A 25,677-nucleotide genomic window follows, 5' to 3' on the forward strand; every position below is an offset into this window, starting at 1 on the left:
ATAAATGTACTTGATTACTTTTCACCACTACATGTATATGTGCATTTAAACAAATGAAGAGACTGTACCCATTGTTTCAGCTAAAATAGCCCACAATCTATTCACCAAGGAAAAAAATCCACTTGAATTTGTGAGGGAGTCTCATTCTCATAACCAGATTTTTTCTCTGAGGTCAATCCTACAAAAAATAAACAATGTTCTTGTGTACAGACACGTTTAGGATTGATTTATTGTTAAGTTACAGTATTTGTGGAAGACAGCATAAAGAGCCATCACGAGAAAGGCTGAAAGTCAACTGAATTCCCACCGGTGGTTTTCTTTATGTTAGGTAAATGCAGTTTTCTACTGTAGTGAATAATGTTGGATCCATGTCGTGCTCTGACGTCCTCTGGCGGTCCTTGTCCGCGCCGCACTGAGCCGCGCTGCTTTTCTGTTTTTTCCGTACAAGCGGAAGTAGCGATCTTTGTTCCGGACACGTGGGGCATAGTGGGCGTGCCCAGGACGCTGATGTAAACACAAAATACGCCTCTCATCCCTTGTCGCTAAATCGCACAGTGGAGCGAATTGGCGAGATTAACCCAAATAGCCTTCACTGGTTGGGGAAAACGCTCCGTGCCAGTCGTGTGTAATATGCGTTAAAGCGCAGACCGGCGACGCCATGGACTTCTACATCAATCTGAAGGTGAATTTCAGAGGAAATTCCAAAAATTTCCTCCTGTCGGGATCCGAGACCAAGAGCTGGGAGTCGATGGAGGCCATGGTAAGAGAGGGGGGAATCACCGGGCCCGTTCTCAAACATCACAGATCACAGCCCGCCGCAGCCTTTATCCTGCTCTCATACACTCATTCACACTGGCTGCTCATTGCGATCGATGCTGTTCTGCGTCGCAGTGTTGTGCTCACCCTGAAGGGAGTCGCCTGCCAGCTCCAGATATGCTGTTTGAGAGATGCTATTGACAAATTGTAGCATTGCCATCATGCAGCTGAGACGTTAAAGCTGTGAAAATGTGCCATCAGACTGAGGAAACAGTTTAACAGACGACAGGGAGCACACACCGCGGTCCTTACGCCATTATTATAACGGTTGTCGTCATGGAAACAGTGTTTACCAGCTCACTATAACTGGACTGAGCAGTTCGAATCACTCATCCACCATTTTTAAATGTATTCCTCTGGTCTGTTAGCTGGAACTGAGTTTTAGGCTAGTCCAGTGGTGTACTGGGGTCTTCACCTTGAATTAAAGTGTAAAACCACACCAAAACATTTGACTACGCTAACAGTTGTGACTTAGCTAACAGCTAGCTGTCGTGATATTAACCGTTGTGCTCATGAATGGATTACTAGCTGTGTGTGTGCACAAGCTAGCTAGCTAATACTGAGGCTCAACTCTTCTCAACCATTTAATGCGCCTTCGTGAAGGTTGTGTGTTATGGAAAGATGAGACAGAGACTCATTCAGTGTCTGAGGCTGTTTTTAGACAGGTATACAGTGAAGCCCCCTGCCCAGAGGCGCCAGGTATACCTGTGTAAACACAGCACAGCACCCCAGTGACAGCGCGGTCTGTGCTTCTGCTCTGTTACTGTAACATGTTCCTCATAAAACGGAGCACAAACCAAGATACAGCTATCAGACCCTGAACAACACTGAACACTGCTCTGAAAGTATCTCCAGATCTCACAGAGACACACATAATCAAACCATTCAGCACAGGTACAATGAGACATATGTCAACTGTTCTCCCAAGTTGTGACTGTCTTTGTAATCCAAACCAAGATGGCAGACACTCTGGCATCTCATGGCAAACACACACTCTTGTTCCATTTGTGAACTAAAATTAATTTTTTTATTTTTTATTTTTTTTCGGTTATATTGTATAAATGCTCCTTTCCCTTGTTTTCTGTTTTTACACTCATTGCCAGCTACCTGGGTTAGGAAATGAAGAAGTGATTTTAACATCCTTTTCAAAATCCCTTTTGTCTTTTAGTGGACAGAATATTGTGGAATCAGATAGTTGGAAGGTCTTTAAAGATTGTATGAATGGCTGTAAACCTGTGCCAAACTGTGGTGTCTGGAACGAACTGCAACTGATAGTCCAGCAACTCGTACTTGCTGGTCAAAAATAGCGTAATGTGGTGAGGCCACTATCAGTTGAAAATGAAGATATATTATAGTGTGCATTTTCCCTGGGGAGGGTCAGCCAGCCCTTCTAGATATGAATTAGTAGTTGTAAAGATCAGCTCAGTCAGCTGTTAAACGACACCATTAGTGATGTCAGCAGAAGTGACCCACATGAGTGTTATCAGTTCCACCCACGCATGTTAACATGTTTATAGCATCTGATGTCAAAAAGGCCTTTTGACTCATCACTCTGACACAGGTTGGCAGGTCAGACAGGATTAAAGAATAACTTAGATAAATAACTTGTTCTGTGGCATGAGCAGTGTGTGTGTGTGTGTGTGTGTGTGTGTGTGTGTGTGTGTGTGTGTGTGGCTGATGAGTCACCATGGACAACACAACACATTTCAGGCAGCTGGACCGTCACCCGACTGTAGTCTGAATCTCACTTGGGCCGATTGGTACGGAGCCACCTGGGGGTCATATGGTCGAGGAAAAATGCAAATGGAGACTATAGCTAATAGCTATTAGTTTGCACAGAAGAATACGCCACAAAGTCACAGAATAATTGTACAAAGGCCAGCATTCCTCTACCTGGATTTTCACTATTTTTCTGAAATATCAGTTTGTGTTTTCATTTAGATGACAGTAGACTACTGTATTACATTAAACTGTGCTAAAACTGAGCATCCAGTTTAGCAATCTGCCTGGATTTCCACAGCAGCCTTCCTTCCACTGTATGACCTGTCCATTGTGTTTGGCCATGTATTCCTCATGCTTTGTGGTCATAAATCTGTTTACACCGTCACATTGTGGGGACTCACCTTCCCAATCGGGACATCAGTATATTTAAATCATGAAATTCTAGGGTTGGACTGAAAACCTGTAACGTAGTGCTTCTGCTGCCTCCAATGGACAGGACAGGAAAACCTGTCGTCTCTTTGACTGGTTGTCTAATCAGGATCGACCTCAAAGCTGCCAACACCTTACATTAAGTGTTGCCTCCAAAGCAGATGTTATGTTAAGTTTCTGGTGTGGGAAGGGGCTAAGAGTGTACTAATGAGCTAGAATGGAGCCACTGAAAACTGAAGGTGAAAGACCAGAGGACCTGTTTTTGAATTCATGGCACTGGAAACGGGCAGTGTCAGGAAAGAAAGTGAAATATGGGTTCGCAGTCCTGCGCCTTTGGATTTATGGTCCATCTCTCTTGGCCACAACAGCCTGGCAGAGTTCATTTGTCTGAGTGCTGCTGAGTCACAGACATCAGACTCCACTTTGAGTTGTTCTACCAGTGAGAGAGATGCAAGTGGGTTTGGTGTACAGGCTTAGCATTGTCTGTTTTTCATCAGGCATGAATTGCTGAGTAATACATGCAAGACTTCTTGGTTTGTGTCAAAGCATAAAGAACAGAAACAGGGAGCCACTGAGGGGAGAATGTCACCTGGATAAAGCGTCCACTGCCTGAACACAGCCTCCTCTGGCTGAGCGGAGATGAGCACGAGCCATCGAGCCTTCTCAGAGGTCACCTTTTCATAAAGATAGAGACAAACTGAGCTCACTGAGTCCCTTGGCAACTATCACCAACCCCCCCGCCTGACACACACACACACACACACACACACACACACACACACACACACACACACACACACACACACACACACACACACACACACACACACACACACGTGCAACTGAGTTCATCCTAATTGAAATGTTAGGTCTGACGTTGTGTACATGTCTCCAATTCAAAAAAAGCACAGCTGTCCTCATCAGATCTGTGTGTGTGTGTGTGTGTGTGTGTGTGTGTGTGTGTGTGTGTGTGTGTGTGTGTGTGTGTGTGTGTGTGTGTGTGTGTGTGTGTGTGTGTGTGTGTGTGTTTCATGTGCAGGTGAAGCGATCATTTGGCCTGTGCAGTCTTCAGCTGACGTACTTCGATGAGGAGAACGAGGAGGTGAGAGACTGTTTGTTGTCACTTTGGCTGTTTTTACACTTTACAGTAAGGCTGGGCAATATCACCTGAAGAATACCCCGATTTATTGTCACATTTGCCCCAATAATGATTACTTAACAGTACGTTATGAAATATACCTGTGCACAAGATTCTGTCGTCACAGTGAATCTCTTATTCATGAAATATTGGCAACTCTACATATGAAATGAACCCAATGCAAACTCTGAAGAGTTTAGAAGAAGAGTTAGATTCTTTGTTGTATTTCTGAGGTAGGTGGCGGCCTGTATGAGGGAATGAGTACATGCTTTTCTGTAATTTTAAAGGTGTACTATAACCCTTTAGTATTGCACATCCATGAAGTGGACGAACATGCAAGGGATGGATTAAAGAAACAGTTGTCAGAATTGTTACTGTGGAGGCTGAGATAACTGCAGAAAATGCTGGATCCTACATTTCCCTCAAGGCATCTTTCTGTTAACCCTTCCTGCTTGTCAAATGCCAACATGCAAACTCCACTCCCTCAATTTACTGTCTGCTAAATATTTTGTAGTCTAAAAACCCAGGCTGAGGCTACCTCGATGGCATCGCAATGACATCATTAAGGTTATTGTCTCAGATTAGGCAAAGCAGGAGAAGACGTTCTACAACTGTTTTCACAAACTGATGATTACTAACCATGGTGAATGAATATGAAGCGACATAAAGAGTCATCTCCTTTCTTCCTCCAGGTGTCCATTAACAGCCAAGGTAAGTCAACAGAAACAGTCACATGACACGATATGCTAAACTAAACAAGACATTCTATGCGCTTTAGAGGGAGCTGCATATGAATGTTATGTTAATAATGAATGCTTCTGCTTTTATTCCAGTGGAGTATGAGGAGGCATTGAAGGTAAGTTGATTTGAAGTACAATTACTATTCACATTTAATGCTTATGGGAAAGAAAGATGTACTGTACGGTACAGTTTAGCTCTGCTCACATTGTCTTTTTAAAATATGACCACGGTAATCAGTAGTCCTGCTACCTGACACAAACCTGACAGGTTATAACTGGGCAGATGTCTGTATGGACATATTGCATGTGTTGCCAGTAGAGTGATGCCAATACATTGTAGTAGCCTGGTAAACTAATAGTCATGATAGTGGATGCTCCCTCTTTACCAAGATAGTCTTAACCATAAACCCAACCTTAACCCTAACTCTATCTACATCAAAAGTGCACCTTAAATAGTAACATTAGTCAAGCTCAAAGCAGAAACATGTGGGCTTCCTTGATAGGTTTTAGTATGACAGGGTTGTATGCTGATAGCTTGTCTAAGTTTCACCTTTATTTCTGATGGATTGCAATTTTCTCTTCATTTCTATGTCCAAAAGTGCTAAATACCGCTTCAGGAGTTCCCATAGAGGACCGCTCTTACAAAGCATTTTTGTTGCTATCAGAGACAGCTGGGTTGAGAAATTGATTGAGAAAAGGCGACAGGTGAGACTAACTTACTTGCATGTTTCTCAGAGTGCAGCGAGGCAGGGGAACCGACTACACATGAACGTGTACGAGACTCGAGGCCAGCCGGCGAGGGTCCCCACCACTAAGGCCAGTGGAACAGAGCCCAAAAGGGGCTTCAGACCCCCACAGCACTGCCCTGCTCTGGCCCAGGTGGTCAGCCGCAAAGTCCAGGCTGCGGTGCCTGAACAGGGCATGGTAAGACCACAACACACAGCAGTGCATGATGGGAACTGGGTATTTCTATGAGTAATCTTCATAACACGTGTCACCACTGTACTCCAGAAATGTTGCATTGACAGGGAGTATAGATGAGTCATTTGTCCCCTCGCAATACATGTGGACACAATGTTATACATATAATACAACACAACATTATTAATAATACAATATTAATAATACATATAGTACTGAATTGTAATACAATGTTTAATTCATTCCCTCAATTTAATAGAGTTCAATTATACACTCAGGTCCCTTTATTAGCTAAAATGAATCCAGTCGGTGATCTGTATAAAGATCCTGAGACAGCTGTTGGAATATCTAAAACTTCTAAAGCTCTAAATAAGCCTATTTTAGTTGTACATTTTATTTTCATTGATTTTGATATATTTAAAATCCAAATTCAATCAGGCAAGGCATAATGATTCTTACGAGAACATTTGGAGTGCAGAAATTTGCTGAATGCGACAGGTCTGTTGAATCACTTGTGCGTGCCAAATGTGCTCACCTCAGCGGTTCTTGTATCAGGCCCAGTGTTGTGTTATCTTTGGAATCACTTCAGTTTATTTTATGGTATAAACGACAGTTTCTGTTTGGTTAATTCACGTACACATGAAATATGTGAGGGTACTGATTACTGTTGTTTGTGGAAAAGTGTTAATCCAGTGGAATTCATTTCTTATTTGTGTGCCTGTAAAGGCAGAAATTTAAGCCCATCTGGCTCTGCAGTGGAGACGTTTGTGACAAATTTCCTTCCACACAAAACAGGATTCAGCAAGTCAGAAACAATAAGAAATAATGGCAATGGTTGGACACATTGCAGTGCCCTAACATCCATGCTAATGCTGTCTTCCTTACCCCGTTTTGAATTTTTGAAAATTCAGTGTGATGAAGGTCTGTGGACTGAAATGTTATGGCTGACCTCAGCCCTGTGTCACAGTGTAAGAGCATTGATTTGTGCAGGTTGTGTCTGGAAGAGCAGACCAAAACAAAGCAATTCATTCTGATGTGGGAAAACCACATGAAAGAGACTGACTGACCCAGGTCAGGCAGAGAAGGCTACTTCTTCTTCCTTGGTTGGCGAGCGCTCTCTCAGTGCAACAACGTCAATATTAACACTTGTTGTCCCTCTCTCAGATTCTGCACCTGCCAGACACTTCAAAGATGCACATTTCTGTGTCCAGAGAAGAGTTAAATATATTCAGTCAGTTGACGTAACAGTTTCTAGGAAAGACCCGGGGGCTCCATTTATTAGCCAAACCCCAGTGCAATAACAAACTGAAAGCACTGCACAAGGAATCGTTCCCTTTCCTCTTCCCTGTGTCCATCAACTCTGACTCTCACCAGCTTCGTAACAGGTTGCGTGTTTAGCATAGGTTACTGTGGACATAGTCCATCAGAAGCATGTGACAGATGAATAGTCACATAGAAATTCCACACAAAGTGGCTTGAACACCGCATTTCTTTCTGTTGGTGTGGATATAACAGTGGGCTACTGGTGAAATTGTAATGCAACCTGTATGGTCCTTTACATTGACAACAATGTACGAAAGAAGTTGATTTGCTGGTTTTACTTTATGAATATTTTTGCTGATCAGGTGATCATGAAAGAAGTGAAGGGGACCAAAGAAGAAGACAAAACTCCCCCAGCCTGGTTCACCTCTTACATGGAGAAGGTAAGAACAGGCCGATGGAGGCAACAGATGTCTCTCAGCACAAGTTAGGTTTTTTGAGGGGGGACTGACTGAGACAACTTATCTAATAAGCACCAAACCAATGGAACAGAAGCATAAAAACAGTGAAATTTCTTGTCTTCTTCCCCTCTCTCTCTCCCCAGTTTAAAGACCAGGTGGTTCGCGAGGCAGTAGAGAAGATCTGCCGGGAGTTCTCTGGCCAGTGCTGCATCCACAAGCCCCTGGGAGGAGGAGGAGGAGGAGCAGGAGGAGGAGGAGGAGGTAGAGCTGAAGCAGTAGGGGGAGCGGAGGCCCAGCAGGTCCCTGAGGTTTCCTCCTCCACTTTGCCTGGAGCTCCATCCTCCTCCACTCCTCCCTGCTCCTCCTGCAGGGGGCAGACCACCGGAGGAGGCTACCAGTGCAGGTATGTTGGCAGCTAACTGGCCAATCGCAAGTTATTTTGGATTATTATATTCTAACTTTTTTCCAGCAACAACAACAATTTAGTCATGGATGCTGGATGGAAAGGCAGGGGATGGTTGTGGTTTTTCTGGGCGTAGCAGGGCATGCTTTGGCGAGCTCAATTAACATCTGAGTGCGCGTTGTTTTCCTAGAATTTGTATATTTGGTGTCACGCCTCAATGCAAGGACATTTGATAGTCTGGCTTGTAAGCCCATTTAGGCCAGTACTGAAGTTTACCTTCAGTGCTTTCTGCCAGAAAGCCTTCAGGACGTCAGGTGACACAGTATAAGGACTGACGAAATCCATAATAAGGAGCAAGTATTGGTGGAAGAATGGGGGTCGAGGAGACCGGGCAAGTTTGACTTTTTGTTCATGCTAAGCTGATTTCTTACTTCCAGTTATTTTTTTTTAAAGATTTTTGTTGATGGATATAATTTAGTCCATCTAAATGTCACCATATTTTAGCACTGGTTGGTTGTCCATATTTTTGTAGTTTAACAGCAGTATAATCACGGTTGCAGCTGTGCCAGCAATACAAGGACCAAAAATGTAAGTGTATATAACTCGGTGATTACAAAAATAAAAAAAGATTATGTTAATAAACAGCACAACACTCACAGCACTGTATGATGCAGCATCGAGACTCATCACTTCCTGCGTGAATATTTCACATTAAAAGCCTTCCAGCAGCTCAAAGATCACAATGGCTCATTTTGCTGGTAGGCTTTTAATGTGAAATGTGCAGGAACTGTTAAGAGTCACTGATGGGAGCTTAAGTACAATTGAAGCCCACCGCAACTATTATTTGAAACTCCACTTTATTTGAGTAGTATCTTCATTTGAAAATGTACAGATTATTCCACTTCATCCTAAACCTCCTCTCCTTATCTATAGACTTAACCACTTCACTTTAACTGTTCAGGAGTTTAACTGTTCAGTAGACAGAGAAGTGTAGCCAATTTTCATCAGTCATTAAAAAAAAAGGCAAATGAAATATATTGTTTGACATTTTTATGAGTTCATCAGCCTCATCATTACTGACACACAATCATGTTCTCATCTTGGTTAATGTTAACACACACACAGATGTGAAATATAACCACCCCCAGTGTAAAAAAAGAAAAAAAGAAAAGAAAAAGCCAACCATGTTGTCTTTTTTATTCTACACTTGCTTCTTCCTTGTCAAACCCTGGCGCCTACATTACCCACAGTGCAACTCAACTGACTTCAGTTAGAGATTCAGGTGTGTTATGCTACAAGAGCTGAGGAGTGGGCTACAGAGGTCTGGTAGTTCACTTTTTTCTAACTCCACACCCCCAGAACGTTTTCATTCTTCAACTGCAACCAGTGCTGACTCGAGTGACATCATATGAAGACATTCTTCAGATTTCACACAACTCCTTCTGGACTCACTGAAGGCTATGTACTTTTTTGCACAGAGACAGTAGTGCTGCCCAACACCTGGGAACTGACACTGGACATAAGTAGACATAAAATTTATATTAAATCCCAAATTTTCCTAAAATGATGACCTACTCCTTTAACCTGGGGCTACTGAAGTATTTTCCTTATATTGCCTGAAAGAATTACAGATAGTAATAACAGATAGCCATATCTCATATGTCTAGTATCACTTACATATGAGTAATACTTGTATGATGTTTTACATGTTGTTTTCAATGCAAAGTCTCAGCAATGTTTTCTTCTGTGGAGATGCAGTCACAGACAAAGTTGAAGACTGACGGGCACTTTGGGAAACTCAAATGTACTTTCAGAGGGAATTAAAAGAGAGGAGGAGGTTGTAGAGCAGTGTCGACACAGAAATGTTTTCTTTCCCTGATATCTGAAGCTGTTTCTCTGAACGGTCTGACTCCAGCTGCGCTGCTTTCTCTTTCCATGTGTCTCAGCCTCATAGAAACATGTTGAATTACTCACTAGCAAACCGTCCTCAGCTGGTCTCAGTGGACAGTGTGGTGGACTCTGAAGGCTTCTAGGGTGTTTCCTGCCTCTGAGTGCTGCAGTTGGAATTACTCTCATCTCCCTCTCTCCCTTTCATTTTCCACCCTTCTCTATCTCTCCACCCCCTCTCCACCTTCTTCCGGCTCTGCTCAGTGTGTGTACCTCCTGCACTCTGTGTGAGCCTTGCAGTTTCTCTCACGATCCCAGTCACAACCTGGTGAGGGCCAGGACTCCTCTGTCCATTCCGGAGCACGGATCACCTGCCCCAGACCACAGCAGGTATGACACCATGATTTTCTTCGAATTACTTGCATTTTTCAGATATTTAAATTTTCATTGAATACATGCGCAACAAAATCTCAGCTGAGTAGTGGTATATACAAAAAAATTACCTGAAAGGTCATGTTACAAATGGATCAGATCCTTTACTTAAGTGTAAGCAGCAATACTGTAATTAAAAAAATACTCTTACAGGTAAAATTCCTACAAATGCTAATAATGAATACAATAACTAAATTAGAGTTGGGCGGTATCCAAATTTTGATTCCGTCAAACCTTCCCCACATTTCCCCGGGTATATGGTATTACTGTGACTAAATAAAAATCACTTTGCAGGGCAGTGTGACATACGTGCAGTTCAGAGGAGACGAAGCACCAGTCCTAACCTGTAGCATACCAGAATGACAGGGAGAAACTCCGCTAAAATCCTCTACCAAGCATTACCACCCAAAACGAAACAAAATTCATACCCCAAGAAATTATACACGCATGTAACAAAAACATGAAAATAGCACACGTCAGCAGTACTGCATCTGCTGATTTCACCACTTCACACAAACCACACAAGCCTGCGATCATATCCTCCTGAGAACCGAGGAAAAAAAGTACATTTCAATTTATTTTTATTTTTTGTGATTTCCTGCCTCTTTGGACTTAAAACAACAACTCACAATTTAGAATTTTGTAAAAATATTTTTAGTTAGGGCTGCACCTTGGAGCAGTAGGTAGTGCGGGTGCCTCACAGCAACAAGGTCGCAGGTTTGATTCCCGGGTCGGGCCTTTCTGTGTGAAGTTTGCATGTTCTCCCCGTGCAAGCGTGGGTTCTCTGCGGGTACTCCGGCTTCCTCCCACAGACCAAAAACATGCTCATTAGGTTAATTGGTGACTGTAAAATTGCCCCTAGGTGTGAGTGTGAATGGTTGTGTGTTTGTGCCCTGTGATCGACTGGCGACCGGTCCAGGGTGTACCCCGCCTCTCACCTGCTGATGGCTGGGATAGGCTCCAGCACCCCCGCAACCCCGAAAGGGATACGCAGTATAGAAAATGGATGGATGGATGGATTTTTAGTTAGGCTCTTCGACCGGCTGGCGACCGGTTCAGGGTGTACCCCACCTCTCGCCCGTTGACAGCTGGGACAGGCTCCAGTCCCCCGCAACCCCAAAAAGGGATAGTCAGATATAGACAATGGATCGATGGATGGATATTTTTAGTTTAGATTTTACAGCATGTCCACTGTAGTGGACTAACAGAACGATTTTACCATAACACAACAAAATCATAATAGGCTGACAAGAAAACAAGAATGTCAATCCATTTTTTAAATGAAACTGAACATTTCTCTAACAAATCAACTTTGACTGAACATACAAACAATGGTTAAATATACCTTTACTAACAGCCAACAGTTTAAATCTGTTGTTTGGTGAACTCATGAAATACATGTTGGCGAAGCTTATCATACATAACTAAGAAGCCTGCTGATAGCATTGATACCAGCCCAGATTTTATGGGACACAATTAGGTGCAGGCAGGTTGTGGTGATGGGGCATTTTCTGTTTTATGGGAGTCATTGTTGTAATAGTACTGGTTCAAACCCTGGTGTCTGTGTTAATCTGCATGGTTGGCATCTCTGTCTACATGATGGGTCTTCATCTCTTTCCCACTTTTATATGGTTGCTCCCTTTCAGGTTCTACAGGCGAGGTGACCGCAGTTTCCGGAAGGCGGAGAAGCAGCGGCTGAAAGCAGAGAAGCGCCTGCTGAAGGCTGAGGTCAAAGAAATCCGCAAACAGCTGAGGATGGAGAGGCGGGGCATCCAGTGGAACTCCTCCCACAGAGATGGATGCTCCTCCCCAGTCCTTCTACAGCCTCGAGCCACCCAGCACAACAGCCCCGAGTAAGTGTGAGGATCCTTTTCACTATTTAAAATTTCAGATGATTTTTCATAGGGGGGACACACAGAGGTAGTGCAGTTGGGGTCCCTGCAGCAATTGTATCAGGGCAGCCTTGGCCCCTTGTTCCCCCGTGGCAGCAACCCCGCCCATACTAAATTATTGAACACATAAATCACACTAATTTCGATTGCGATGGGTGAAAATGTTTCTCTTTAGTGAGCTGTCTGATGTCAGATGGTAGTGATGATGATGATGATGATGATGATGATGATGATGATGATGATGATGATGATGATGATGATGATGATGCTATTCAGAGCTGGTTTCCGGGTTTGGGAAACTCAGAACTCAGCCTTTGCAAGAATCAGTTTTGAAAAGAATTCCTGTTAGGTCATTGCTTTGCATCTCAATGATCTTGTGTTGTAACTTGTCAGGCACATCATCTACTTCTACTTTAAACGGCGTAGGAAATTTCTTCTGTTCCATCTGTTTACTTTTCATTTCGTGAAACCTCTCACCCAATGCCTGAAAGAGTTTTCACACTCAGCCGCATATTCAGATGTCAAAGCAGCTTTTGTTCTTGCAGAGTAGGAAAATGCAGTGTTTCCTCTTTCCAGTTGTCACAGCTTTCATTTCACTTCAAATGATTTCACATTTGAAGGCAGAGAGCTTAGAAAATGGCTTGAGCTGGAGGTTCAGTTCTGAGAGGTTCTTGGTAATGTCCACCGTGAAGACCAAATCACTCACACTTGTCGACACTAACCACAAACCGACACCAAACAATTGTACTTTGTCTGTTGTTAGCAGCTCTGCAGCAGCAACAAGGAGCTCCTTCACAAATTCTCCTTCAGAATGAGGTTTCAGCTCACCACATTTGTCCTCTCAGCTCATCCAATTTAGCATTTTCCAAACCGTAATGACTCTTGAGATTAGCCTTTTTCATCACTGCGAACACATTCCCACAAAGTAACAGACACACTGGCTTGCCTCTTACCTAAAAAAAAAAAATAATAAAAAAAATAAAAATCACTTGTCCACCTCTCTTCGGAAGCGCTACACTCCACTACTCTTGTTTTGCTGAGTCAGCATGATGCATTGTTGGGTGATATCAACTCTTTGTAGGTTTTGCGTTCAGTGACTACTTGGAAGAACATGGTAGTCTCTTGTTTTATTCTATTTTCTTGATCGTTGAAACGAAGCAATTATTTGTATTGTTGGATTGCCTTGTAAGATGGATCAAAGGAGGTTCCCCACCCCTGTACTAGAGAAAAAGAAGTCATTTTCTCAGGTCCCAGTAAATGAAAGAAATAATTCACTAAATGTTGTAAGTCAGTGATTTCCAACCAGAGGTGCTTCTGCTGTTGCCAGGGCATTTATGGAAAGATCGTGGAGTATCCCAAGAAATAAAACAAATTCAAGTTCAGCAAAAATAATTCTTCTTATGAGTCAGATGTACCACCTGAACATCATGTTTGAAGAGTGTGTGAACGCTTATTTTTGAAATATTTAAAAGAACAGTTTGACATGCCAGCTAAAAATAATGGCTATCAAGTTGAAACTTGCTTTAAGTGGTGGGAGTACTTAAGTTCATCAGGCAGTGCTGTGGTTGTACACAAAAAGGTTGGGAACTACTGTCAGAGGTTATGCCAGGTACATGTTTCATTTAAATCTGCAGCTGATCAAACCTGGTCTGAACATTGAAAAAAGATGTCTTTGAAAGAACAATGCAAGATAGATGCGAGACAAAAGGCCTTTATTTTTTGCCCAGGCGTCCAAAGCGCCCCTGTCCGCTGGTGGTTCCAGCCATGACAGCTGCATTTCTGGACGAGAACCTTCCTGATGGAACACGACTGCGCCCTGGGACCAAGTTTATCAAGTACTGGAAGATGAGGAACACTGGAACAATTGGATGGAGCGCTGATACTAAGGTAAAGAAAGCTAATGTTGTCCAGTCTACGTGTGTGTCTGAGTGTGTTTAGAAAATTTCATGGAAATTGCCAAGCAGCATATCATGTGCCCAATGTTAATATTTTCACTTGCGTGTGCCCTTAGAGAAAAATAAATGGAGTTTACAATATGGAATTTGTTCATCATCTGGGGAGCATGGGCTTGGTTGATATCATGGAAACTAATAGCTGTAGTAGTGAAATTTCTTATGCTTCGCCATGCTAGCAGCTCGGCTCTGACGGCAGTGTTGGTTAGTTGGTAAGTCAGTCCACCACTTTGGTTCAGACTGAAATATCTGAATAGATTATTCTAAAATTTTCTACCAAAATTCATAGTTCCTATAGGATTGATCTTAATAACTTAACAACTTTATGTTTTGGGTTCCAAGTGAAATGTCTCAACATTGACTGTATTTAATGATTTAATGTTAGTTAATGTCCATTCACAAATATGGTCTATATTCAGATGAGTTTAAAAGTTTCAAATCACTGGTCTCTTTGCTGAGCTGGTAACAGCTTTGTATTGTCTCACATACAGCTTTCTGTGTGCGGGATGAGCCCACACGCGTCTTTTCTTCAGCAGCAGTAACACTTTCATTTGTGCTTAATTGCGCTTGCACGTCCAGTATCATGTTCTTAAATTGCACTTCATGCATGCAGCTTAGCTCTTTTACATTTGTAGTCTTAGTAAATACTTACCACTGATAAGTGCACATCATATTTTGCCTTGTTTTCTTCCTGCAGCTGAAGTTCATGTGGGGAAACCTGGCGGTGGGATCTGGGGACCGCTGGAGAGAAGTGTCTGTTCCCTTCCTCCAGCCAGGACAGGTGAGATGGCAACACGAGGGACGTATTCATTTTCACTTATCTTTGGAAAAGTGCACTGACCTTGTTTCCTCTTTGCAGCACTATATCACATGGATATTGTCAGCTCTGTTGTACAGTATATGATTGCTTTGTGTGTGTCCAGGTCGGTATAGTGAGTGTAGCCTTGTGTGCTCCTGCTGTGGAAGGCTCCTACACCTCCCACTGGCGTCTGGCCCACGCTGGAGAGCAGTTTGGACCCAGGGTCTGGTGCAGCATTGTGGTCGATCCTCTGGCCCCAGCACCCATGATGGCTGATGGGATACTAGTGTCACCCTGTGTTACACCGCAGGTAGAACAAATGGGTGGATGAGTGAAAAGAGGGATGCTAAGATGGAAATTAGATAGTGTCAAAATGACAGTAAAGTAGAATACACACAGATATAGTATAAATATACACACAGAGACATACTGAGCCACTATAGATATTGGTGTGTACAATATGTAACTGAAATTTTTTCACTTCATCTTCAGGGTAAGAACCCAGCAGCAAAAGATGGAAAAGCATGTGCAGCTTCAAGGGAGCAGCCATTAATGTCAGTGGACCAAGAAGAGTACTACATCCCCTCTGTTGACCTGCTCACTGCACAGGTAATAATCACACTGCCTTGCACTTTGCATTCAGGCTACAGCAAAGGTTTATTTCGCCCCCTGATTTCAATGCCTTTACTGGTATTGGCCAAGACAAAGCACTCATCTGATACCAGGGCTCTTTTTTCCAGAATGTGAAAGATGTGAAACTCACTATGTGGAACTGATGAAGATGAGTGTCATCCAACGTGAGGCTGTAACAACAGATCACCTTTAGCAAGAAGTGAAACGATGATCACACACACCAGCATGCTGCTTTTTAGGCTTGTGCAAATTAAATATATTGTTTGATATGTTTATGAGTTCATCAGCCTCATCATTACTGACACACAATCATGTTCTCATCTTGGTTTATGTTAACACACACACACACACACACACACACACACACACACACACACACACACACACACACACACACACACACGCAGGCAATAAAAGTAGCAATAGAAGTAGAAGTACTTTTTTACAAGTGAAAGCCCTACATTAAACGTTTTACTCAAGTCAAATTACAGACATATTATGAACAAAATATACTTGAAGTACCAGAAGTAAAGGTACTCATTATGCAGAATGGGCCATTTCTAATAGTGTAATTTATATTATACTTTTGGATTTTAACTCATGTTCTCTCATATTAGAACTATATGGAATACATTTTTGGCAACATTAGCCACGAAAGTCAATCCATCATGTGCAGTTTCACAAAGTAAATGCTGACCACTGCTGTCACATTGAAGCATCAGAAGTATCCTGACTTTAAATCGCTAGACTGGGTTAAACACTGCTTCCTACATTTCCCATAATGCAGCCCAAAGACATCTTTAATTAGTTATCTGCTTTTCCTGATCTCCCAGGATCTTCTCTCCTTTGAGCTGTTGGACATCAACATCGTCCAAGAGTTGGAGAGTGTCCCAAACAACACCCCTGCTGGTAAGAAGAGTTCTGATGGTTTCCAGTTGTTGGTGTTTGATTCAGGAACATTGAACTTGAGATCAAAAACTCAGACTGATACTATCAAATGTGCAGATGATACAGATATTTTAGCAGGTAGTAGTATACTGTGCAATATTGTTGTTTTTGGTGGTGGTGTTTTTTTTGTAGCTGCTCTTGTTGCAGCTGCAATTGACAATTCAGCAAACTTTTATCAGTCTAACGTGTTGCTAATTGTAGGGAGCTGGCAGATAAACAGACTTGAGTTCAGAAAAATTGACACTCTCTGTCATCTTTTGTCCATCCAGACATGACTCCGTGCATCTCCCCTCTGCCTCAAGATGGCCACCTGCAGGACAAGAGCAGTCCCTCTTTGGGTCTCATCCAGGAAGAGACTGAAGTCATCAATAGCATCATGGGTAATGGAGTTTCCTATTCATCCTTATTTTAGGGCACACCACCAGACTGTCATATATGGTCATCACTAACCTTTGACAATCCCAGCAGCCTTATTATAGAGTTTAGCTGTTGGAGCAACTGAGAAAGATGGAGATGAAGAGCATCACAGACAGTTAGGATAAGGTACTGTAACCTCCCACGAGCAAGCATCCAGGAAAGACTCCCAGCATGCACTGTGACAACTGATTAACTGACATAAGTGTCATTTTAATGATGTTCCTGCTTTGTTACTGCTGTTATTGTATTTCACATTGTATTCTGCAATGTCTCCACTGTTCATCTCTCCACCGTGACACTCACAGGTTTGGTTGAAATGATGCTACATCTGTTGCTATCCTATAAATGTTCTTTATAATATCAAACATTGTATTATTAATATTTCATAGCTCATAGCTGAGAATCCAAGATTGTCACAGTAAGAAATGAAACTGAGTTAATGCAAACTTTAATATTTGATACTTTTTGAAAAGAATTATTGAGGGCATGCCCTCATTTCCAGTCATATCAAGAGTACACTTAAAACAGAATAAATATACACAAAAATAATTAAAGAGAAGCAAACAACAGAACACAGTTTAAATCAGGTACATTCAAGAGCAGTTTGTGATCAAGCAGGTTTGTACATGGGAGTTCAAGCATTGAACGGGTCAAATAATGACTATGGGACCAGGCGTGCTTGCTGGGGGTGCATTCAATCAGTGATTGTCACCTGTGCCCCTCTCTATGGCCCAGGCTTTACCTCTTGCCTTGAATGTCATTGATAACTCTGTGGAGAACCAGGGGCTTGATCTGTCTTTTCAAAAGCTTTTTAAAAGCTGCATGTCTGTCAGTGATAGTAAGTAATGAATTTCTGAAATATTCCAATGTCAGTTCTACATGGGATATTTCAGAGGTGTGATGTATGTCAGCTGAGAAAAGCCTGTTCATTATTATTATTTTAATTCTCTTGATAACAATTCTAGAGCCTGATCATTGCTGTCTAGCTCTTCTAGCTCAGGCTACAAGGTGGTCGTCACTGAGGACAATTGTGTCCCATCCATTGCACTGAATCAAATCTATCAGTGTTGACTTTGAAGGATCCCTCACATTAGATCTTATCGTATCATCAATTACCTGTGACAGATTGAGTTTGAGACATCTCTTTTAGACTCTTTTAGTCTGCTAATTTATTGATTGCACTGGAGACAGCTGAGGATGGCCTGTACACCACCACATTCATTGAAGTACTAACTAATTAATTACTTATTTATTTGTGAGCAATAAATTCAATAGAATGACGTACAGTGACAACATTTAAAACAGTAACTAATAAGTTACTGTCACACCACTCCCTCTTTTTTCCCCAATGAAAAATTTCAATTACACCTCTTCATAATTGACAGTTGATCAGTTCTGCTCATGTGATTGACACTAGAGATGGTTTGTGTGTCAGTTTTGTGGTGAACCACTGAGGGTTTGTTGGTCCTCATGGTGAGCAGTGGTTCGAAGTGTACACAAGAGGAAACTTATAAACCTGGTTCTATATGTAGAGATGAGCACACACATGCTGATGAGTGAGGTCCCTGATCTGCACATCTTAGCATTTGTCCACCTGCTACTTGTCCTCAGATGTCCCTCATGGGACAGGATCTGGAGCAGAAGGGGGAGGAGTCCCGGCTCAGGAGGAAGGGGAAGATGACATCAGTGGGACTCAGTTTGTTTGTGAGACTGTGATTCGCTCAATGACCCTGGAGGAGGCCCCTGACCACGCCCCTCTGAGAGGGTCCCGGTCAGGGACAGGAAAAGGTCAGTCAGCACCAGCTTGTTTGCAACACAGAATTCAGTAAAAGAGAACATGTCATTAGCAAACACTGCAAGAGAGTTTGGATGTATTCTGATTCCAAATATCTGACGTGTGTTGGGAATCTTTGTCTTATCATTTCAATTTTTATATCATCCTTCGAGGGCCATGCTAAATCACTAATACATATATATATCACTCGAACCTCTAACACAATGGCTGGAACTGCCTCTCTTTGGCAAGGCATCTGATGTCACATCATAGTTGAGCTGCTCAAGCAGTAGGTTCAGTGCATGTCCCCTAAGTATGGGAAAATCCTCAGGACATACATACAGTTTAAACAGTTCAAACGGAGGGAGGTTGTTGTAGCTAGCTTTGAGTTCATTGTTGCTTTGCAGCTCATGATTTCATGTGTAGGTTGTCAGACACATCAGCTGGTCCCACATTAAACAGTGCCTGAAATATGTTCAGTTCCTTTAGTTTACTTTTCATGTCCTGAAACCTCTCACCTAATGCCTGAAAGAGTGTTCACACTCAGCAGCATGTTCAGATGTCATAGCAGCTTTTGTTCTTGCCAAGGAGGAAGATGCAGTGTTTCCTTTTTCTAGTTGCATTTGTCACAGCTTTAATTTCAGCAGACAGCTGAGAAGTTGGCTTGAGCTGGTGGTTCAGTTCTGAGAGGTTCTTGGTAATGTCCACCATGAAGACCAAATCAGACAAACACAACAGGTTTTCCTTCATCTCTATTTTTTTTTTAATTATTCCAGACAAACTCACACAGAACAATTGTACTTTGTCTGGTGTTAGGAGCTCTGCAGCAGCAACAAGGCACTACTTTCTCATGGTGCTATATCCATGGAAATATTGCTGTCTTAAATAATGGAATATTCTCCCAATGAGAAAGCCTGTCACAAACCAATGATGACACAATCCCCTGAAATCCCTGATGAGTAAACAAATGGATGTGAAACTTTGGCATCTGTATTTGATTTGTGTGTCCAGGTCCAGCAGTATTTCAGATTTCATTTTTTTGACAGTCCTGTTTCTAACGGTTGACTTCCTGTTTGCTCTCAGTGTTGCGTCCGGCAGCTCAAGGTGGCTCCTCCTCTTCCTGTGTGAAGAGTAAAACAGTGAAAACAGAGGAGACCCCAGACAGCAGCCCCAGCAGCTCTAAAAATGCCCTGAAACCACCAGCTACGCTGAAAGCTTCTCTCCCTCCCCCACTGAAAGCCTCCCTGCCTGCTCCCCTGTCTGTGGCCTCAACCCTGGGACCTGGCCCCAGTTCAGCACCAACCCTGCTCCATGCTCCGGCCAGGGCCTCCACACTGCAGGAGCATACAACCACAGGTGACGGAGAGGTCGAGTGCTTGAGCTGACTTCATTTGACCTCAGATCACAGCAGTTCGTGATTAGGCCATTTTTAAGTGACACAGAGTGTTTGGCTGAACATTTTTCCGTCCATTATTTTCAGTTGACAGTTTATTACAGAGGTGTGGACTCAAGTGAGACTTGACTCATTAATCTGATGACATAACTAGACTCTACTTGACAAAATCTAAAAAAGACTTGCAACTGGACTTTGAATTTAGAGTTGTAATCCTGAAGATTTCAGCCCTTGTTGGTTAGTTGTTGATACTACACATCCCAGAATCATGGAGGCAGTAAACACACTTGAAAAGTTGCTTATGTCAGAAATACAACTGAAGAGCAGCTGGTGAGTTTACAGTGCAGCCAAACAAACTCAGCTTGTTTTAATAAAGACGTGATGAGGACACAGCTGAAGGAGTTATACTGTGAGAAATACTTATGACTTTCTTATGACCCCTGGTTTATTGCAATTTCACAGACTTGATTGACCAAACATTATTTAGACATAGAGTTTGTTATACATTTATACACTGTGAGACTGAAGAGATGAGATGTTTTTCCCATTGCTGTTCTTAAATTGATAATATTTAGTTCATTGCAGTAATGACAACAGAATCAATAAGAAAGGCAATGTTTTATTCACAAATGACTTGTAATTGGCCCATCTCATCATTTTTAGTCTATTCATTCTGACTGCACCTGACAAAGCCTCAGATGTCTGTTCTGCATATGCTTTACTGTTGTCAACCTTTAGCAGTGCAGGTAGAGCTGAGCACCATGATGTTTTTCCTCATCTATCTCTCTCAGTTTTACCCAGTCATACCCCAGTGAAGCAGAGCGGTGAAGTTATTATGGGTATGTTGTCTTTTGTCAAACAGTTCAACAGAGTTGGTCCATGTTTGTGTGACAGCCTCCTGAGTGAATCAGGATTCATCTTGACTGTTAAAGAAATACACATATTTGCCTTCTTTCTGAAAGTGAGATGTTCAGATTGAGATCAGTCTTATGTCCGCGTGAAGCACAGAGCTGGAAAGCAGGGAAACAGCTAATGTGACTCTAATGTGTCCATACACCCACAGACACCTCTGAAGCTCGTTAATTAAAATAACCCAAACAGAAATGTGAAAACAAGACTTTGTGATTTAAGGGGGATTTACCTGCAGGAACAGTTTGTTGGTGAGCAACAGAGGGGAGCAATGCCCATGTGTAGCTTCCTTCTTGTTGTCACAGTGAGGTTGTCTGATTTGGTACCATCATGCCTGCACAGAGACCAAAACCTAAAACCTGTGTGCACCGACAATATCTGGCAACCCGTGCCGTAGCCACAGACACTGCACAGAAGTGCTGGGGGGACAGAAAAACTGTTATTCATTAAGAGATGACTCCAGCACATAGCTGCTAACAGAGGATTAGCCTGAGATTTTGGGAAAACAAAATGTTATGAAACATGGCTCACAGTCCAGTGTGTTATGACTGGAGCAATATACTCATTAAATAGGTCTACTAGACCTTCAAAAAGCATTTTAAAGCAATATTCTTATCCATGGAGTTGAAAAAGTTTAAAGAAATTGCAGTGAATTTTGTGGTGGACTGGGACAATCTGTCCTGTGTCTGTCAGTTAAACTGATCAGCTTTCTTGATTCATCACAGATGAAGGTGAGGCATCCCACACGGAGAGAGAGAAGAACCCAGAGGAGGAAAAAGAGAAGGAGGGAGAGGAGAAGAAAGAAGGGACAAGGAGTCGCTCCTCCTCCACCTCATCAGAGGATTACATCATCATTCTGCCTGACTGCTTTGACACCAGTCGGCCACTGGGGGAGTCTATGTACAGGTACATGACTTGCTGGCTCTGCAGTAACAGCATCAGTCGCAATGCAGTTTCATTGGTGTTGTCATGGAAATCTGTGGTCCAAAAATGGCCTTTAGATAAAGTATAAACAATCAGGAATAAGTTATTCATAAGACTAACAATCTAATCATACATTAGATTTATATTTAAAATCAGGTACAAACCTCCAATATGGTCACTGGACAATGTATGTTGTCACACGCCTTTTATTTCTTTATTCCTTCTCCCATTGCAGCTCTGCTTTGTCCCAGCCTGGTGATATCCCAGCTAATAGTCCCACAGACCCAGAATCCCCTTCTCCTGACGACCTGGGCAGCTCCACCCTACAGGGGGAGCTGGAGAATGTAGACGAAGCCGCCGCGGCTCCAGGGTCAGGGGTGTCGGGCACCAGCAGCGCCAACGACATGCTATGTACGTCTCAGACGCTGGATGATGAGCCGCTGACACCTGAAGTGGTGATGCCGCCTAAAGCCATCATCACACCCAGGTGTGTCATGATTACATTCAGTATAATGCACATTTTCACTTTTTCCTTTTATTCATTAATTATGGCATCAACTTTTCGAGCTACTGTCAGTGAAGCGCAACTAGTCCTTTACAGATGTTTCACATTAAAAGCCTTCCAGCAGCCCAAAGGCCATTCGTGGTAGGACATTAATGGGAAATATTAGCAGGAAGTGTTTAATCCTCACTGGGTTTGTCACTATGAGTAACACCTTTCAGATTATTTTCTCTTCCTTTTTCCTCTATTATTTTGCCTTTATTTCATAGTGATAGTAAAGTTACAGATTGGAAATGCAGGGAGGGAGAGAGGGATGTGGCAAGCAGCAAAGGTATCTGGAATGTGTTTTAACCACACTGCTCCTGAACGGCAGTGCACCCTTCATTTCATCTCATCAAATTTTTTGGTGGGATGTGTTGGAGGTGTCCTTGTGGTTGTTGCAGTGGTATTAAATATGTAAAAAATTCCTTCTTCTTGATGTGCAGGCCAGAGAGCAGTGGAGAGACAGATGTTGACCCTGCTGCTGCCATGGAAGGAGCAGAGAGCTCTGAACTGTACCAAACTGAGGATGGTGAGCACATTGCTTTACAGCTACCAATGAAATAGCATGACAAAGAGTTTAAACCATGTTAGCTGCTCTGTTGGGCTGCTCTTGTACACAGCAGCTTTTAGCTTCTTATTCATGTGATACTACCAAACGTTTCATAGATGCTGAGAGATGTAAAAATGAATGCAGGCTGTATGTTTTTGAAACAGGATCGATGTGTGATAGAGTCAAGGATAACGTGATGTTTTGTTGTCCCACAGCCTCTGACCCTGAACAGCCTCAGACAGATGGTACTGATGCTACTGAAGACACAGAGGAGGACAACCCTGAGGACCCCAGGTTACACACTTACTCACACACACACACTGAAACTCAAACTAGCATGTGGGCCATAGCATGTTGATGTAAAACAAGACACAGATCATGAATGTGAATAAACTAAAAAATGTAAGTTTATCAACGGTTTGAATTAAGAGAGCATCTTGTACTGCCTGCATCATCGAGGCCCCTTGCTTAATAAATCTATCTCGCTGTAAATGAAACTGTTGCATGTTGCGTTAAGACCCAGTCACACCAGAAGGAGGTACAGCAATATTCATCTTCCTAAATATTTTGTTCTAAAAGCTTGGTGGTGGCTAGTTGGTGACCTATTGTAGCTGGCAAGCTAACCACCAACACGCCACCCAACCAGAACATGCTAGCGCTAGTCCAGTCTGCAACCTTCAACATCAAAAGAACTATTTTTGCCCCTTTCCCGACAAATAAAATTCATGTGGAGCCACAAAACCTATTTGACCCCCTAAAATGAAGCTAACACAGCATATAAAGTTTTATATACAGTTATGCTATGTGTAAAAGAACTATAGTTTGTTGCATTAATGAAATCGTAGAACTACAAAATGAAAATGACATTTTATTGCAGTTTGTGACAAAGGAAACCACCAAACTCTTATGAACACTAGAAAAGACAAAAAAACAGGGTCTACTTTCAAATAAAATACATAATATATATGTTGTAATAATGCCTTAAATTAATAAAACATATAGCTGTAGCATATTTGCTTTAAAAAGAGCAAATGTAAAAATATGCCAGTTTATATTTAATTATGTGCCCTGTGATCGGCTGGCGACCAGTCCAGGGTGTACCCCGCCTCCCGCCCATTGACAGCCGAGATAGGCTCTGGCCCCCCCGCGACCCCGAAAGGGATAAGCGGCATAGGAAATGGATGGATGGATGGATGGATATTTAATTATGATTTAAGTCCATTTCAGTGTGCCGTCTTTCCGTCATCTTTTTTTTTTCGCAGTCACGTCAAGCAATCAACTGTCAGTTCAGGGTCCAATATATAAATATATATTTTTCAAAATTTTCAAAATAAAATGCCCTTTGCAGACTCCTAATCGTACATCAAGAATAAATTAAGCCATAAGACAGACATAAAAGGAAACAGTTTAACTACAAAGCCTACTTACCCATTGTAGAGGCACAAATATCAAGGAAAAATGACCCAATAAACATGATCTGAGCAAGTCAAAAAGCTTGGCAGTCAATTGGGGACACATGGAGGATGGAGCAAATATGCGTTGCATTTGCGACATTACGGATTCGCACCTGGTTGAAATCTCGGGTTAGTCACTGATGGACTTCATTGACCTGTTTTTATTCACCAGTATTGCTTGAATTAGTCTAATACTCATTATTTAGGAGTTACCGTGTTTTAATTTAATACATCATTTGCATGGAAATTCTGTGTTGGAGATGCAGACACATTTTGAACATATCTGTTGTGTCTCTTCAGGCATCCAGGCATCACCAGCGGTCTGATGAAAGGAGCTCTGTCAGTCGCTGCTTCTGCCTACAAAGCCCTGTTCACTGGACAAGGCCCCACACAGGTCAGCAAGCACATTATATGAACCAACCTAATGTCATAGCTCAGGTCTTACATCTGTGAAGTTCAGAAGTTCACAGTCCTCTTAAAGTGAAACTGGGGATGTTCCTAACCACTCAAGAGTCCTTTGACATGAGATATCTGTGATACCAAGGCCAATCTGATTGTCTATATACAACCTTTTTCTTTTGCTGTAAATTATGGATAATGCCTGTTTATGACAAGGAGACGAGGACAGCTGCAGGGCTTCGCTTAGGAATGTTTTAAGGGGCACTCTGGCATACTGTTTAAAAAACATGTGTGGCTTGGGTAGCTGGAGTGTAGAATTGTCCTTCTCCTCATGGACTCATGAGATCTTGTTCCTGTGCAGCCTCCAGTGGATGCCTCCACCCAGGACACCATGATGGCTGTGCTGGTGGAGATGGGTTTTGGGGACCGGCCGCTGAACCAGCGGCTGCTGAACAAATACAACTACAACCTACTGGATGTGGTCAATGAGCTCGTCCAGATGACTGACAATGACTGGTACTCTACGCGCTACTGACGAGAGAGAGAGGAGGAAGTGTGGGAAGAGGAAAAGAGGAGAGGGAAGGGGATGAGACACAAGAATTTGAGGATGAAGAAAGAAGAGGAGGAAAGGAGGAGAGAAAATTCATTTCTGCTCATCTACCTTTTTACCTTCCTCCCTCTGCCCAGCTCTCATCTGATTGGTCCATTTGGATAGGGATCATTCTTCTTTATGACCACATAAGGAGGCATTCCATCAAACTCTCTAGGATACTGCACTGGACCATCAAACACCCAGGCATAGGAGTTTCAGAGAGATAAAGAGGCATGTTCCTAAAGTCTTAAAGGAGCTATGTGTAGCATTTAGCATTCCCCCAGATAT

At 42.5% G+C, this 25,677-nt stretch overlaps 1 protein-coding gene across 1 annotated transcript; it reads left to right on the plus strand.

Moving 5' to 3' along the window:
* Nucleotides 1-465: 465 nt before the first annotated feature.
* nbr1b (NBR1 autophagy cargo receptor b) lies at nucleotides 466-25,463 on the plus strand. Its single transcript, XM_070981791.1, has 23 exons — nucleotides 466-760; nucleotides 4,007-4,069; nucleotides 4,798-4,816; nucleotides 4,939-4,961; nucleotides 5,581-5,769; nucleotides 7,392-7,469; nucleotides 7,631-7,890; nucleotides 10,042-10,167; nucleotides 11,856-12,062; nucleotides 13,829-13,988; nucleotides 14,751-14,834; nucleotides 14,977-15,162; nucleotides 15,345-15,461; nucleotides 16,319-16,394; nucleotides 16,703-16,813; nucleotides 18,462-18,638; nucleotides 19,708-19,980; nucleotides 21,652-21,832; nucleotides 22,086-22,337; nucleotides 22,838-22,923; nucleotides 23,160-23,238; nucleotides 24,699-24,792; nucleotides 25,159-25,463. Exons 1-23 carry the CDS (start codon nucleotides 659-661, stop codon nucleotides 25,330-25,332), a joined length of 3,117 nt encoding a protein of 1,038 aa, XP_070837892.1. The 5' UTR covers nucleotides 466-658; the 3' UTR covers nucleotides 25,333-25,463.
* The last annotated feature ends 214 nt before the right edge of the window (nucleotides 25,464-25,677 follow it).

This window comes from Chaetodon trifascialis, chromosome 15 (assembly GCF_039877785.1).
Source record: "Chaetodon trifascialis isolate fChaTrf1 chromosome 15, fChaTrf1.hap1, whole genome shotgun sequence".
Taxonomy (NCBI): Eukaryota; Metazoa; Chordata; class Actinopteri; order Chaetodontiformes; family Chaetodontidae; genus Chaetodon; species Chaetodon trifascialis.

Coding starts and splice junctions, on each gene's coding strand:
- nbr1b (XM_070981791.1), top strand. CDS start 659: ATGGACTTCTACATCAATCTGAAGGTGAATTTCAGAGGAAATTCCAAA. Junction 4,962..5,580: donor AGTATGAGGAGGCATTGAAG/GTAAGTTGATTT, acceptor CATGTTTCTCAG/AGTGCAGCGAGGCAGGGGAA. Junction 22,924..23,159: donor ACTGTACCAAACTGAGGATG/GTGAGCACATTG, acceptor GTTGTCCCACAG/CCTCTGACCCTGAACAGCCT.